Genomic DNA, 17,316 nt, shown 5'->3' with positions numbered 1-17,316 from the left:
ATCCCTTACTTACTTACTTTTTATTTAACTGTTCTCTCTCTTTTCAAACACACCTAAACATGTCTAATAGTTCTCTTCCTGCATGCCTCCAGGACACATTTACAATAACTAATTCCTCTCAACAAGGCAACCCAACCGGGGTCTGTGCAATTCTCACCTCCCCCTCTCTAAAGGGGCGGATGACCAACAATCAGCAGGCGTTGATCAACTCCACTACAAGAATAGCCAATCTGACTGCTCCACACAAGCATGGCACAAGAACAAGCACGGACCGACCACCAATTTGTTTTAATTTAATACTGTGTTATTCTATTGAACATTTGTGTTTTATTTCTGTACAAATAAATATTGTATTATTTTTGCCTTGAATGATTTTTTTCTCCCCCTCAAACTATGACTTATTGAAAAATACATAAAAAAAATAAGAGGATTTTTTTTTTTTTTTTTAAAAAAACACGCTTAATGTTTGTGTAATGTTCTTTCCCTCCAGTATGATTCATTCATGTAAAATTATTACTTTTCCACCCAAAGATTTGGGGCAGCCATAAAATAAGTCATAGCTGCAGTATACCCCGCCTACTGCCCGAAGCCAGCTGGGATAGGCTCCAGCAACTCCCGCGACCCTTGTGAGGACAAGTGGTTAAGAAAATGAATGGATGGGATGCAGTTTCGGTTTTGTAAAAAGAACACTTTAACATAACCAAGAAATCGTGAAACTGTAGATTTTTTTTTATTGTGTAGTATTTGATACGGTTATTGACTGGTTTGTTTATTGATTTTTTTTTAAAGGAACAAGCAACGCCTGAAACTTGACTCATGAACATTCACATTACTAGAGCATCAATGCAACGCAAGAAAAATAACAGATTAAATAAATACATTTTTAAATACAATTGCCTGGCAACCAGTTCAGGGTGTACCCCGCCTACTGCCCGAAGCCAGCTTGGATAGGCTCCAGCGCCCCCCGCGACCCTTGTGAGGAAAAGCGGTTAAGAAAATGAATGGATGGATGGATAAATAAATACAAATAAAAAAAAAACGAATTCATTGTGCTTTTGAACGGCACATATTACGTCATATAAATGGGCGGGCCTAAGTCCCCATTTGTCTTCATCGACTTCCTGCTTGTGGTGGTAGTTAGCTTTTGTGGCTTATTAGGTTCGTTAGCTCGTCGGTCGTCATGTCTGCTGGAAAGTGATCGAGATGGAGTCGCGCGGCTCGGATATGGACTGCAAGGAGCAGCAGCAGAAACCGCTTCTTCACCGTGAACGCAAGGACAACATCCATCCGGGTAAGAGAACCACGGGCGCCGGCTGGCGACAAGACTCCGAAACTCGGAGCCTGTCCACTAACATTTCCTCCTTATAGGGTTTTGTTACACGTCTAATAACAAATAACATTTTAGTTGTTGTTGATTTTTTCCCCATTTAGTCTTAACTTTGGTCTTACACTTTGCGACCTAGTCACGAGTTGGAATCCCCCCCCCCCTTTTTTTTACGCCGTCTGTTGATTCTGCACATTTGGACGTAAACATATGGTGGACAACAGAACCAAGAGGAGTAAACATGCACAACTGACTGGCCACTCAATGCTGCACTAACTATTTCGAAAAGGAGAAAAAACTATTCTCCTAAAATTATTACCATTTTACTGGGAAAAAAAGACAACTTTGTAGTGCAAAAGCTTACAACTTATTTTTTTAGTTGGTGTAAAATGTTATTTTTTTAAGTGTTTTTCTTATAAGGTTATTACTATTTTTAAAATTTAAATAAATATAATATTTCTAGAATTTCCGCTTTCCCCCCGCTTTTAAAACAATTAGATATTCAGTGGTTATAAATCACAGGCCTAATTTTGTCCATTTAGCATTTGACACAAAAATAAACTATTCAGGGATCCTGCTATTATGGGATGTCTACTACGTCCAATAACACATCAATGTTAACTAGGAAACTCAAGTCTCAAGAGAAGAGGAGTAACACATGCCTCACTGGGTGGAGTTTTGTGTTCCAGTTTAGATGCAGCAATTTGGTAGGGTGTTTTTTTTTTTTGTCCTGCAGCTCCAGCATGCTGCTCGGCGCGCTACTGCCTGGCCCTGTTGTCCTCTTTTGGCTTCTTCGTAGTTTATGCCCTACGAGTCAACCTGAGCGTGGCCATGGTGGACATGCTCAACACCACCCACCAAGCGCAAGACAACCACAGCAGCTCCGTGTGTCCCGCCCACCCCAGCCCGGCCCGGCCCAAACACAATCACACTGTGAGTGTTTTTCTTTCTATTAAAGATCTGGAACCTAAAAAAAGTATCGTATAAATATTTTTTTTTAAATAATTTTATGATTGTGAGATTCCTACTTTTTATTTAAAAAATCCTCTGAGATTACCATAAACATGGTATTAAAAAGTTTCTAAAAAATAATACAAAATATGACTCATATGATTTTGTTCTAGTAAGGTTACTACTTTTTTCCTTTATTTTTTTCCTATACACAAGCTTATTCTCAGAAAAAAAAAAATATTCTCCTGAGGCAACTACTTTTTAATTCAGAAAAATTCTCTTGAAAGATAATTTATTTAAAAAAATATTTCCATAAATCCCACACACTTTTCCCCCATCAAAATGCAACCATATTCTTGTCTAAAATATGATTTCATAAAAATAAACTTTTTTAAATTCTCCCAAAATGATAACTTTATTCTGGAACAAATATTTCATCCACGTAGACTTGCTACTTTTTCTTGCAAAAAACAAAACTGAATTCATCGTTTAAAAACACCATTTCATGTATTGAAAAATAACATATCTTGGAAGATTAATCCTCTTACTGTACTACTTTTTCTATCATAAATACAGCTTTCTAAACCAAATTGTAATTATTCATAAACTAAACTTTAAAAAAAAACTAAATTGACATCTTGTTCAAGTCAAAAACAAATGCCAGCCTTTGCTTTTCTAGCCACAAAGGCCAACAAGATTTTCCATATTGAACAACTATGGTGTAGATGCCACGGACTTTTGACTTCCGGGTTTCACACATCAGTGCCGTTTGTTGCTGCTGGCCGCGTTCCAACACTCGCACCCCCACCGATGAGCTCGCAGGGCGTCTCAGCTTTCTGAAATGCTTCGGACAACTGAGACAGACACACTCGCACCCGTCGGCGGGAACGCGCAATCAAGGGGCACAAGGGCGGAAGCGCAAGTACTGGGACGCGGCCCATACGTTGCAAACAGTAACCGGAAACAAAGATGATGTGTGAAACCCGGAAGTCGGAAGTCCCGCCTCCTCCGTGGCATATACCCTATAAGCCAACAAATTCCCACAGACACAAAAGATTTGTTTGACTTACTTTTTAGATGTCTTCAGGTTCCTTGTCTCTTCTTCCCATGGCTCCATTTGCTGCGTTTAGGCATGAGTTGTGTATTGGGTTGTCAAATCTAAAAAAGTAATGAGAGAAAATTGCATTTATTAATTTTTTTATTTTCTCCTAACAAGCAAGGTGCACCTATTCCAATCAACTGCTTGAACACAAAATATTGGCCACCAGGTGGCACAATTGTTCTTTTTAAAATTAGGTTCAAGTAAAATTATATTCAAGCAAGAATATTGTCATATCAGAAAATAGTACCTTATTGTAAATTTTTTTTGGGGAAGATAGAAAATTACTATTTAAAAAAAATGCAATTTTCATTATAATAATTTAGATTTCATATTTCTAATTAAAAAATATATTATATTTGAGAAAATATAATTTTACCTCCTGTCCTAAGATGCCAAAAAAACTGCAACTTTATTTTATTTCTTTATATATATATAAAATCCCTGTCATCACAGGCCAGTGTGTACAACTGGGACTCTGAGATGCAAGGTTGGATCCTGGGCTCGTTCTTCTACGGTTACATCTTGACCCAGATTCCCGGAGGGTACCTGGCGCGCCGCTTGAGGCCCAAGTGGCTGATGGGTTTGGGCATCCTGGGGACGGTGGTATTCACACTGCTCACCCCCTATGCGGCAGACTTGGGCGGCAGCTACCTCATCGCCGTCAGGGTCCTGGAAGGCGTCGGGGAGGTATGTCAGTTTATTCTAGATAACAATACAATACAGTAGGTAGTAAGTACAAGTCTACTTTTTTGTCTCTCGAGGTATCCATGCACTTTTTCATCCCCAACAGTACGAATCGGAATATATTTTGTGGATAACTGAATGTGTGTTTATGCACCTTTTTTAGGGCGTGACCTTTCCTGCCATGTACAGCATGTGGGCAGTGTGGGCCCCGCCCCTGGAGAGGAGCCGTCTTCTCACCATCTCCTATATCGGTGAGACCAACAAGCCTATCAACCTGGCATGTCAGCATGTTGTCATTAAACCTTCGTGTGTGTGTGTGTGTGTGTGTGTGTGTGTGTGTGTGTGTGTGTGTGTGTGTGTGTGTGTGTGTGTGTGTGTGTGTGTGTGTGTGTGTGTGTGTGTGTGTGTGTGTGTGTGTGTGTGTGTGTGTGTGTGTGTGTGTGTGTGTGTGTGTGTGTGTGTGTGTGTGTGTGTGTGTGTGTGTGTGTGTGTGTGTGTGTGTGTGTGTGTGTGTGTGTGTGTGTGTGTGTGTGTGTGTGTGTGTGTGATAGGAGCCCAGATTGGGACGGTGGTGTCGCTCCCACTGTCAGGTGAAATCTGCTTTTACCTGGACTGGACCTACATCTTCTACATCTTTGGTAACAGCACTGACTCAGTCATGCTCTCTCAGATTCGACACATTAAGCACACAAACTCAGCTTAACAGGGTGAAAGGGGCCTCTTATTGACCATTTGCACCGACGTCACGTGATCACGTGACTGCCCTTTGACGGACGGCGGAAGGAAATGATTTTTGAATGGAAGTGGACGTGACCTGAAGCGACTTAGTGACTTAGCGACTGCTATTTTACAAATTAAAAGTTATTATTGCCCATAGAGCCATGGAATCTACTACTTCAACCGAAGTTTGCCTGTCAGTCGAAGTTGCACATTTAGTCGGGACTCATAGAGCACGATATTTACTTAAGTTGGAGATCGCTAGCTTGAAAACAGCCCCTTACTCAAATCGCCGACTTTGCCGTAATTCACAGCGCACAACCTATATCATTATGTAGTCAATCTCTTCTCCTTACACCCGGGGCTGATTCAAAAGCTTGTCGCTGGCTGAGTCTCTGGGACGCTCACACCGGGGGACAATATACCTCGTAATGCAAAGGTAAAACTTGTTTACCATGCAAACTGACTTATTTTTAAATAGTCCGTTATATTGAAACGCTGTGATGATGTTATGTTACTATGTTTACTAGCATGGACAAACTATCGTAGTGGCAATCTATGCAGTCATTTCATGAATATGACTCCGGCTTCAGAGTGAAAAGCTCCAAGCACAAAGATGGAATCCCCCATTTTATGCTTTGTAAAGTGACCTTGGGTGTTCTGAAAGGTGCTGTTTTTAAATGAAATGTATTATTATTATGATGATTATTATAAAATAGCCCTAATCCAGGTAGTACATTTGCCTCAATGAATATGCAAGATGCGGCATTTACACACTATTTGGCAAAGTGGGAGGAGAAATGTAAATAGATTATAATAGCACATACACTGTGATCTGTCAAACCTGTTGATTGCATCTATTTTTAATAGATTTCAATTCAAGGCGTAAAGTTAAAGGAATTAAGATTTATTGAAAAAAGATGATCACTTTCAACAACGAGGAAACGCTCATAGAAGTGCTCGACGCACGCCCCGGGGATGTATTCACCAATATGAACAGTCCCCTGCATGCGCGCTCCTCACCTCACCCATGACAACATGTAGAAAGACTATCTTCAGCTGTCAAAAGGATCAAAACACGCAACAGTGCCACAATGTTGACTGATAGACTGAACTCTTTATCCCTGCTTTCTTTCAAAAAATAATTGACCGATTCTCTGGACTATCAGGACATTATTGCTGTGTTCAACACAAAACCCTGCTGTCTCCTGCTGTAAATGTCCAATTCCAGGAAGAATTGTATTTCATGAATCAGTTATCTTGAGTTAAGCTTACTGCCATTCTCCCGTTTATTTTAATAAATTGCAAACGTTGTTATGAATGTGCCCTGCGTATCTTTCTGTCCCCTTTCTGTGCGTAAACGAGCTTATTAGTGAGACCCCGACCCAGTGATCATATTTTCCGGGTGTGTAGAAGTTACACAGCAGTGACTCTGGTGTAAAACATAATCTGCACAGGAGTCTGAGGGAAGTGGATCCCAACACCAGTCATCCACTGCTCGTACTGCTGCAGCTGGAGAGCGCGTTCTCCAGCTGCACCCGTCACTCACAGCAGTCCTTCACTTTACGTGAGACCGCGCCAGCGATTTTTATTTTCTGCGCCCTCGTAATTAAAGAAGCGAAATAACGCCATAATATGTGTGTGTTAAGAGCGGCAACTTAATCGCTGTCCTTGGTACCCGCGGTAAAGCACTATTAGGGACGTGAAGGGAATTTTTTTTTTTGCATATTTTCTCTGGCCCACCCATTTTTCCTCAGGCCCACCCACAATAAAAATCCTGGCGCTGCAGCTGGCACCACCTATTGGTTAAACGCGGGCATTGCAGGGACAAAATTAAATTAATGATTTAGAATTTTTTTCTAGCCTTATTGGATAAATTCGGCGTGCCGGATTGAAAAGCATAACGGGCCGTATTTGGCCCGCGGGCCGGGGTTTACCCATGTCTGGGTTAGACCATTGATATTCAGTCGTCGATATTCAGATTTTGTTTATTTTTCCAGTTAACAAGAATTGGGTTTTTTAGCGATAGTAAGGGCTACAAGTGTAGATTGAAATTGTTTGCGTGGTAAGTCAGTTGTTGTTAGGTCACCTAGCAAACACAAGTTTGGAGATAAAGGTATCCTACAGTCCAAGATAGCGGAAAGTTTTTCTAAGACTTTAGTCCAGAAATACATAACCGGAGTACATAACCATAAAGCATGAACATAAGTGTCTGTAGTGTTTTGTAAGCATTGGAGACAAATGTCGGAGTCTGAGAGTCCCATTTTCTTCATCATATATTCAGTAATATATGTTTTATGAATAATTTTATATTGGATAAGTTGTAAATTTGTGTGTTTTGTCATTTTAAATACGTTTTCACAAACTTGAATCCAAAAGTCAAATTCCGGAGCTATAGACAAGTCTGTCTCCCATTTCGAGATGGGTAAATACATCTGTCTGTACACGAAAGCAACTTGTATATTTTTGAGAGTTTTTTTTTTTTGGTCGGAGAAAGCTTTGTAAAATCTTTAGCTAAAACAGGCGGTTGGAGCGTACCCCGAAGTGTTGGAATTTGTTTCTTTATCATATTTTTAACTTGCAGATAATGTAAAAAAAATAAAAAATCAGTTTTTTTATTTTGTATTTTTGGAGCAAGGATGTATATGATATAAACAAATTATCTGAGAAAAGATGGTGGAGATGAGCAATTCCTTTCTGGTCCCACACACCTAAATAAAACGATGGTTGTTAAGTTGAAAGCCGGGGTTATTCCATATGGAAGAAAGCCCGCAAGGGCTCCAATTGGACTTTTGTAATTTCTATTGCCTTTTCACCAGGCGGTCAGGGTGGCGGAAATCATTGGGTTTTTAGAACAACTGTGTCGCTTAATCGATGTTGTAATAAAGAGTAAATCTAAAAGTCTAAGGTTATTACAATCTTTTCTAGTTCCAGCCAACAGTTAGTATCTTTGTTGGGTTGTGCCCATAAAATGATATATCGTAGCTGGTTAGCTATAGAGTAGTGCATAAAATTTGGTGCCTCTAGACCTCCTTTGGATTTACTTTTCTGAAGAGTAGCTAGAATAATCCTTGCTTTTTTTTTTTATTCCAGTAGAATTTTGTAACGTCCAGCGACTGAAACCAGTTAGACGTAGGTTTGAATGTAATCATTGAGAAAAAATCATTTATTTTGGGTAAAACTTTCATTTTAATGGTGGCTATTCGTCCTATTAGAGAAATGGGACGATTATTCCAGCGCTCCAAGTTACTGTAAATGCTATCCAGAAGTGGCGTAAAGTTTAAATGAATTAAATCAGTTAATTTAGGTGCGATTTTTATTCCTAAGTATTTTAAATTACCTATAGGAAATGAGTAGTGTGGGTCCTGGCTTGCAGGGTTCCATGAATTTTCTGTAATAGGTAGAAGTGTTGATTTTGTCCAGTTAATAGAATAATCTGATAAATGTGAGAATTTAGTTATTAAGTTAAATACTTCCCCTAACGTGATACCAGTTTTTTTCAAAATAAAGTAAAATATAATCGGCATATAGATTAATTTTGTGTTCTCTTACCGCGGAGTGAATTGCTTGAATCCTTCTTTCCTGGCGTATAGCTAATGCAAGCGGCTCAATAAATATTGCAAATAATAAAGGGGACAGTAGGCATCCATGTTTTGTGCCTCGATGTAGAGTAAAACTCTGAGATATACAGTAATCCCATTAGTAGTAACTAGCTTTAGGAGAATCATATCATACTGACACCCAGTGAATAAATGACTTACCAAAGCCAAATTTATTTAAAACAGCAAAGAGGAAGGACCAGTTAACTTTGTCGAAGGCTTTTTCTGCATCCAACGATACAATAACTGCCTTTTTATCATGCCGCTGTGACATGCTAATAAGGTTAAAAAGCCTCCTAATATTATTAGTAGAATGACGACATTTAATAAAACCTGTTTGGTCGCTATAAATGATTGTCGAGATTAATGTTTCTAGTCTAGATGCGAAGGCCTTAGCAATAATTTTAATATCAGTGTTAATTAGTGAAATCGGACGGTAACTTGATGGAAGGGTGGGGTCTTTTTCTGGCTTTAATAAAAGTTTAATTGCTGCTGTGTTCATGTGTGGACGTATGTAACCATTAGTTTTAATTTCTGTTACTACTCTTAAGAATAATGGAGCGAGCATTAACCAAAAGTGCTTAAAAAACATCGCCGGATAACTATCTGGGCCAGGTGCTCTGCCATTAGGCATACTATCTAGAGCACTGTACAGCTCGTTTATTCATATATTCAGCAGATAACTGAGGTATATTTAAGCTACTGAGGAATGCCTCAATATGCTCAGGGTTAGTGACAAAGTTATAAAAAAAAATGTGATTAATTTATTTTGGTGATTGTGTGCATTCACCAGTTGTCCCTTTAATAGCCGTTATAAGAGATTTTTCCCGATTGCGTTGAAGTTGGTTTGCAAGAAATTTATCTGATTTGTTATTATATTCAAAGTCGTTGTATCTCAATTGTTATATTATAAACTCTGTGTCTTTTTAGATAACATATTGTCTAACTGTATTTTTTTTATTTTGTAAGTCAGTCCATATTTGGTTATTTGGGTTTATTGCGTATTCGTCCGTCAGTGGTTTAATTTTATCTTCCAAGTCTTTTTCTAATTTTTGATCCTGTTTCTTTTTATAAGATGAATATGATATAGTTTTACCTCTAATATGGAGATAAGTCTGGAGAGTCATTTATTTCCCCAAAGTCTGCCCACTCTCTTCTTATAATTTTGTCAAAGTCTGTGTAATTTAGCAGTGAGATGTTTAAACACCATGTCGGGGGTGGTTTAAAGGTATAATCAACTTGTAGGGTAAGGGAGACTGGTGCATGGTCGCTAATAATAATAGGATGTATTTTTGTAACAATTTTATCAGCAATAGAATTATTTGTAAGAAAAAAATTAATTCTTGAAAAAGACCGGTGCACAGTGGAAAAGAAGGTAAATTCCTTCTTAGTTGGGTTTTTAAGTCACCAGCTGTCGCCGAGGCCAAAATCATCCATATATTCCCCTATTACTTTAGTAGATTGTAATCGCCTTATACATGTATTATTAGAGCGATCTATTCATGGATTTAAGTTGAAGTCTCCTCCAATAATAATAGTAGAGTTCACTGCTAAATCAAACAGCTGAGAGAAAAAATCATGGTAAAAGGTCGGATCATCATTATTAGGGGCATATAAATTACCAAATGTATATATTTTATTCAATATAGTCACCTGAATAATAATGTATCGGCCCTCTGGGTCTGTTACTGTATTATTTAGAGTAAAGAATAAATTCTTATGTATGAGTATACAGACTCCTCTTTTTCTACTGTCATAAGGGGCAGAGTACACTTGACTAAAATTCTTGTCAATAAGTAATTTTTCTTTTTTTGTAGGTGGGTTTCTTGTAGGAGACAAATATCTGCTTTTAACTCTTTCACTGCCAGACGTTTTCAGAAACGGGTTGTCCCCAGTGCCAGCCGATTTAAGCATTTTGACTGATCTTTCAAGGTCCACAGAAAATGTTGTGTTTGACGATGGAAACACACATACTACCAAATGAAAGATTGGACTCTCATCTTTCATCAGAAAGTTTGTTTCTACCTTATTCCGTTCTTCAGTAATCAAAAATAGAAAATGGTTACTTTCACCGAAATTCTCTGTTTTGAAACAAAAAGCGGAGAAAACAAGCTTTTTGTGAAACGATGTTATTTCATGCACTCTAGTGAATTCTACACTTCTTTTTGTCCATGAATGATGCCACAAACACCTAAATAGTGCTTTACTTCTGTAAAACGCTTTCACCAACAATGAAAAAGTGTTTTTAGTTTGCAAAATACGTTTATTTCCATTCAACAGTGTAACAATTTGACAAAACAATTTCGCTAACTATTTACAAATGTGTACAACTGTGGTACTACTTACAATTATGTGGATGTTTCAAATACAGTTTTTCTTTTTATAACGCTCCCCTGCGTGCAAGGAGACGCAGCAGGACTCGCACAACAGATTAGTTTCACTTTCGCTTTGTGCGTTTCGCGTGCAAACGTTACACTTTCTTGACGGCCTTTTTTTCCGGGGAATAAATAGCAAGTAGCAGACTGTACACACTCCTCCGATGAATATGCATTGGACTCGGGGCACTCTCCGTCGTCCGATCGAACGTCCGCCTGAGCGTGATCGGTTGTGCTCCGCGTTTATGACGTCGTCATAGCCGCCGTGTCAACGCTTGCAACTTCGCCGTCAACCTTGGATTCACCATCATCATCATCATCGATGATGATCATCGTCGTCATCAATGTGCTCTTTTAGCGTTGGTCGATGCCTTTCGTCTTGTAAGTGTAGAGCTGCTTGCAAACGGGCGCCTTGTCCGTTTCCTCCTCCTCCATCTAGCTCCCCCCCACGTCTCCTACTGCCGCATCAATGCTTTCCAACCACAGAGTCACCATCATCATCATCATCATCATCGATGATGATCATCGTCGTCATCAATGTGCTCTTTATCGTTGGTCGATGCTTTTGATCTTTGAAAAAAACGGCTGGGGCGTGAGCTGCTCGCAACCGGTCGCCATTTTTCCTTTGTCTTCCATTCTCATCTCCTGCTCGACGCTCTAGCTCCGCCTCTACTGACGCCCACCCGATCTTGTCAAAAGAGTCATCGCTGCCCTCTAGGGGCCAAAAATAGTCATTAGGCACAACAGACCTCCTTGAAACTTTCACCACAGCTCCGGAAGGCTTGCCCGCACACGTTTCAAAAGAAAAATAAAATAAAATTGGATGACGTCATTTAACGTCATTGGCAGCCCTCCGTAGGTTTTTACTTGACGTCTTTTAACGTCAGTGGCAGTGAAAGAGTTAATTTTAAGAGATGTTCTAAAAATGTTTATTCTTTTTGTCTGTGAGCGAGCGCCACACACATTCCAGGAGACCAGAACTAATTTATGCATACAAACAATATAAACTCAGTCCTGTGTATATATCGGTATATGCTACTTGTTAATATTGGCATGTTATAGGATGGAATCAAAGTAGTTAGGTGGTTTATGTGATTTGTGTGAAATGAGAAGTGACGTGTAAGTGAATACAACAGTGAAAAAAAAACGGGCAGGGCGGTGGATGTGAAGGAAATTGGCGGGGGATTAAACATGTAACAATACACCAGTAAATGGTAACCTAAGCAAGATTTTTTGTTTAAATATATTTTAGATTTAGTTAGGTATTAATATTATATTTGTAATATAGCCTATACATAATAAGTATTCATATTTTAGGTTTTATAACCACATATATATGTAAACATCTAATAATCAAACAAAGTTCAGTTCCACCAATGCCAATTAGAACAGCCAGGGATTGGAGTTGGGGTTCCGGAATAGTTGGCCATCGATATATAGCTTATCAACGACCATCGTAGTCCTTTTACCCTCCTGCCTATTTTGTCTCATTATGGGAAACAGTACCTCTGTTACAATATTTGTTAGATGTACGTTTACCAGTAAAATGTATGAACGTTTATCTACTAATTCCAACATTTATCTACTAACCTCGCAAAAAATGATCGCTGTAAATTTGTGAATACTTTGTGGGCTGCCAGTCTTTTCTGTTGATTGCTGCTATCAATCGACGTCAGTCGTCTTCATTAGTAGGTATGTGATAAAAAGCAACTTTTGGTTTACTCCTTTGTCTGTCTGTACAACCGACCGCACAGCAAGATATGACAATTTTAAAAAAATAATCGATTAGATAAAGGACTTTACGCTGTACGAGATTCAATGGTTACAATACAGGCAAGTGGCTCTTGCCGTCCAGCGTCCCAGAGGGGACGTTCCCATGGGGGCTGTGACGTCACGTGCAAAAGGTCAATACATAACACCTGCCACGCCTGAAAATATGCAAGTTGCCATTCCCAGTTTCCTGTTTGTACTTTTCACACGGAGCCCTTTTGTTAATTTTGTGAAGGTGTGGTGGGTCTGTTTTGGTTCGTGCTGTGGGCATTCCTGGCCTTCGACAGTCCAAACACTCATCCATGGATTTCGGAGCAGGAGAGAGTCTACATCATGGGGTCACTGAAGAAGGAGGTGACGCGCAGTTCTGTGCCTGCATGCGTCAAAGTCAAGTTAGATGGCGGCATTACCACGCATCTTGAAATGCAAAAGGCCCTTCTTAGACACAAAACAGCTAACAGGCAGTTATCGCAGTCAAAACAAACTAAATAAAATTACCTGTAAATGTCTTACATCATCATTTGTTATCCAAAACTCAATTAAAAAAATACGTTACATATTCATCATCTTATTTTGACAGTCAAAACAACAAAAAATAAAAAATACATCAGTGTTATTTTGAATCTATTCACAGTCAAAATTCAATTAAAAAATATTTAATTCAATTAAAAATATATTTAAAATACAATGTCTTATTTTGAAGATTAACAATAAATAATCGGTAATTATGCTAATCGTTCAATATCTTATTTTGAAACTATTTTGACATTAAAAACTATAAAAAAAACATCTTATTGTGAAACTATTTGCAGTCAATACTCAAAATACTGAAAACACTTCACTTGTTTTGAAGGTTAAAAAGTATGACATTTCGTTTTGAAATACTCAATTAAAATATTGTTCAAAACTCATCTTATTTTCAGTCAAAACTTAAAAAAATATAAACATTCATCTGTCTTATTTTTTAAGATACCATAGCATTTAAAAGTTTAATTAAAAATCATATTTTTGCCTTTAAAAGAAAGAGGGATCTGATGTCTATAAAAAAAATTATATATATTTTTTTTTTGAGTAAAAATTGACAAAAGTGTCACTGTTCAGAATGAAATTATTTAAAATGAGCATAGCATAATTTGTTGACCAGTGGCATTTTTATTCTAATATTTCAAATTAAATAAACGAATGTGTAGAATTTTTGTATTTAAATTTATGTCGAAAAAAAGTAACCGAAAAAAATTACAATATTTTTAAATTTGTAATAATGTAATTTTAAAAACATTAAAACAGTTAAATCTCATGAGGATAAGGTGTTCGGATAATGAATGGATGTAACTGACGCGTCAAGTCATAATTTACAAACTGTTAATTATGTAAATAAACACAGTTTCTGTTTTCTTTATATGTGCTGTGATTGGGCCCAGCTTTCGCCACTAGGCGGACACATCCCCTGGCAAGCCATCGTGACGTCGCGCCCGCTACTGGCCATCGTGGTGGCTCACTTCTCGTACAACTGGACCTTCTACACCCTCCTCACCCTGCTGCCCACCTACATGAACGACATACTTGGCTTCAGCATACAGCAGGTGAGGACATTATCCAAACTCTGGCGCTCGATGAAGCGACCCTTTGTAGCGAAAAGCTCAAGAACGCGTTAACCATCAATTGTCAGAAAACCACACTGAGTGTGCGTCATATGTCAAATAAAAGGTCTTGAAGTGAGCTTTCTGGAATTGTAATTAGTTTGACAATGTCCCTTCAGTCTGTATGGTGATGTTATGCAAAAAAAAAAAACATGTTTGTGAACAATCCCTTTCTCTCATCAAAGGTCAATTAATAACAAACCACATTGTGTTGCATGTCAAATTAAAGGTCTTGGTGGAGGCTTTGTAGATCTGGAATTAGTTTGTCACTATATTCGCATATGATGATGTAATGACCAAAAAACATGTTCTTCTTAACTTGAAAATGCCGCTCTTCTCTTCAAATCAGAACGGCTTTCTGTCAGCTCTGCCTTACCTGGGCTGCGCTCTGTTGGCCGTGTTGAGCGGTCAGCTGGCCGACTACCTGCGGGAAACATGTTGCTGCCCCACCGTCACGGTCCGCAAGTCCTTCTCCCTCGTGGGTATGATCGGGCCGGCCGTTTTCTTGGTGGCGGCCGGTTACACGGGATGCAACTACACACTTGCGTTGACTTTCCTCACCATCTCCTCTTCGCTGGGCGGAGTGTCAGCGTCAGGCTTCAACATCAACCACCTGGACATTGCTCCTTCGTAAGTAACATTTGTCGTACCCCCCTGTGCAAGTGGACGATAACGTACCATTCACCCACCGATGGTGTCGTCCTGGCAGTTACGCGGGCATCTTGCTGGGCATCACAAACACCTTCGCGACCATTCCTGGCATGGTGGGACCAGTCATTGCAAGAAGCCTGACTGTAAATGTAAGACTTGTTCTTGATTTTGTTTTGGGAATTTGACAACATTTTGACAACATTTTGAAAATAAGACTTGATGTTTGTTTTTTCTTTTTAAATTGCTAAATATAACAGCAAAATAAGCCATCAGATATAAATTTTCTTTTTTGTATGGTTTTGACAATGTTGAAATAAGATTTGGGATATTCATAATGTAAAATGTGAGTACAAGCGGTTAAGAAAATGGATGGATGGATGTCTGATTATGTGAAAGTGTCCTCTTATTGAAGTTTGACCATCAAAATAGTTTCAAAATAAGACCTTGGATGCACGTTAAGATTTTTTTAAAATTGAGTTCTGACTAAAAAATAATTTATAAATGAAAGATATTCGACATGGGAAAGTATTATTGAGTTTTGACTGTCAAAATGGTTTCAATAAGATTAGGATTTGATGAATTTTAACTCAAAATAATTTTTAAATTTAAGTTGTCGGGATTTGCATTTGACTCAAAATACATTTAAAGACGTTAGATATGTAAATGTAATGTCTTATTGAGTTTTGACAGACTAAATGTTTTTTAAAAAAAAAGGTATTTGGTGTGTGTGTGTTAAGAATTTCTTTCAAATTATTGTCGGATGTGTGCAGTTTTTTGTCTTTTTTTGTTTGTTTTGACTGCCAAAATAAGACTTTGTGTTGTTTTTTAAATGCACTTTTGACTGTCAAAAGACTTAAAATTAGTTGTCAGATGCCCATTAAGCACATTTAATTTTAAATGTCTAAGGAAGATAATGGATGTACATGTAGCATTTTTCAAAATTTTTGTAACTATCAAAATAAGACGAATATGCAAAAAAAAAGTATCTTTGAATCTTTTGAATACATAACTAAAATGCTAGACATTCAATGTTTTTGACTGTAAAAATGCAAATGCAAGCAAAAAGAGAGTTAAGTCCATGTGGTTTGTTTTTGTGTTAGAACACCATTGAAGAGTGGCAGACGGTCTTCTACATTGCTGCGGCCATCAACATTTTTGGCACCATCTTCTACAGCATCTTCGGGCGAGGCAATGTGCAGGCCTGGGCCGTCTCCTACACCCCCCAAGACTAAGGAGTTCCGGAGATTTAACAGTAGATTATTTTTTGTTTTACAGTGGACCCCGTTTATCATAGGAGATACATTCCAGACATACCTGCCATAGTTGAAAATCAAAGCTAGCTTCATGCTACCAGATACAGTAATATGAAATGTCAAATACGTGATTTGCATTGTCATGGTACTTATAAACCTTCAAAAAAGTGCTACTTTAACACACACTAAGTCTAAATTCTGGACTTGGCTGTTTACTGAAAAAATATTTTTTAAAACCCACATTGCATAAAAATCTGAGATGTACCGGCGCACACTTGAATGACTGCAATATAAGGGGGTAGACTGTATGGAGCTGGTAAATTTTAGAGTTTATCGTCACCCCTCAAATTGGTATGTGTACCTTTCACACAATGATAAAGATAAAGCCGGCTTTTGAAGGGTTGCGTGAAAGTTGCTAATCAACTATTGGATATTAATTTCTAGAGGGTTTCCCCAAAATGAGGGTCAGGGGTCCAAATGGGTCACTCATAATGGGGTCGCCAATCGCCAGCTTGTTTCCCTATACCTTTTCACAACAATAGTCAGGCTTTATCAGCTTGTGCCTTTCACACAGACGCCTAAGTTTATTTTCGTGTTCTGGTGATTTTGTTGTTGTAGTGACAAAATCTGTTTCTTGCTCAAAGGGAACTTCTTGATTTTTATTTCAGAGCGACACTGCAACTGCAACTTTTTTGTGTGTTTTACAATTCTCAGGTGTGGCATAATGGAATTGAAAGGGATCACATAATTAATGTTTTATTTATTGTGTGCGTTTTTAAAAGTATGCAAAAGACACAGAAGCTATAGCTATTAGAAGTTACTGCAAGTGACAAGAAGGTCCACTGCACATTTTTCCAGATGTCACTTCTTGATAAGTCTTGTACTTGTGCCTTAACGAAGCGTTAACCCCGGTCACATTCCCAAACATTAAATAGTGTCATATTTCTTTATGTGAGAATTAATGTCTATGCATTAAAAAAATTTAATCATTTTAACGGAGGGTTGTGCAAATGTTTCTTGTTCTTCACATTTTGTTTAATGAAAAACAGTAAGATATTAGATAATTTGTCACCCTGTTTGTTTATGTAAACATGTGAGAGAGTTCTTAATTAATGTGTGATAAACATTTAATCATCATAGCAAAATTGTGCCTGCATATTGTCTTATTTCTGCTGCTTTGAAAACCAAACATGATTATGGGGGGAAAGAAGATGAGTAATAACACTAAGCGTAAGTCATTACTATAAAAT

The 17,316-nt window shown here is 38.1% G+C and overlaps 2 protein-coding genes across 3 annotated transcripts in view; both read left to right on the top strand.

The window, feature by feature from the left end:
• The window catches only part of LOC144061950 (uncharacterized), a 33,848-nt gene extending 33,631 nt beyond the window's left edge, over nt 1–217 (top strand). The window contains exon 7 of one of the 2 annotated variants that reach the window (XM_077582908.1): nt 93–217. In XM_077582908.1, coding sequence (XP_077439034.1) covers nt 93–112 — 20 coding nt within the window. In that variant the 3' untranslated portion in view covers nt 113–217. The remainder of the gene's footprint in view (nt 1–92) is intronic. The other variant, XM_077582905.1, reaches the window with a different exon arrangement.
• An 892-nt stretch (nt 218–1,109) lies between these two features.
• On the top strand, nt 1,110–17,211 carry slc17a5 (solute carrier family 17 member 5). Its single transcript, XM_077582145.1, has 10 exons — nt 1,110–1,291; nt 2,061–2,257; nt 3,831–4,064; nt 4,225–4,312; nt 4,613–4,699; nt 12,758–12,876; nt 13,944–14,105; nt 14,512–14,792; nt 14,872–14,962; nt 15,914–17,211. The coding sequence occupies exons 1-10, from the start codon at nt 1,204–1,206 to the stop codon at nt 16,043–16,045; spliced, it is 1,479 nt and encodes a 492-aa protein (XP_077438271.1). The 5' UTR covers nt 1,110–1,203; the 3' UTR covers nt 16,046–17,211.
• The last annotated feature ends 105 nt before the right edge of the window (nt 17,212–17,316 follow it).

The sequence above is a fragment of the Vanacampus margaritifer genome, chromosome 12 (assembly GCF_051991255.1).
Source record: "Vanacampus margaritifer isolate UIUO_Vmar chromosome 12, RoL_Vmar_1.0, whole genome shotgun sequence".
In the NCBI taxonomy this organism is placed as follows: domain Eukaryota; kingdom Metazoa; phylum Chordata; class Actinopteri; order Syngnathiformes; family Syngnathidae; genus Vanacampus; species Vanacampus margaritifer.
The sequence above is the reverse complement of the archived record's forward strand: the minus strand, read 5'-3'. Positions and strand labels throughout refer to the sequence as shown.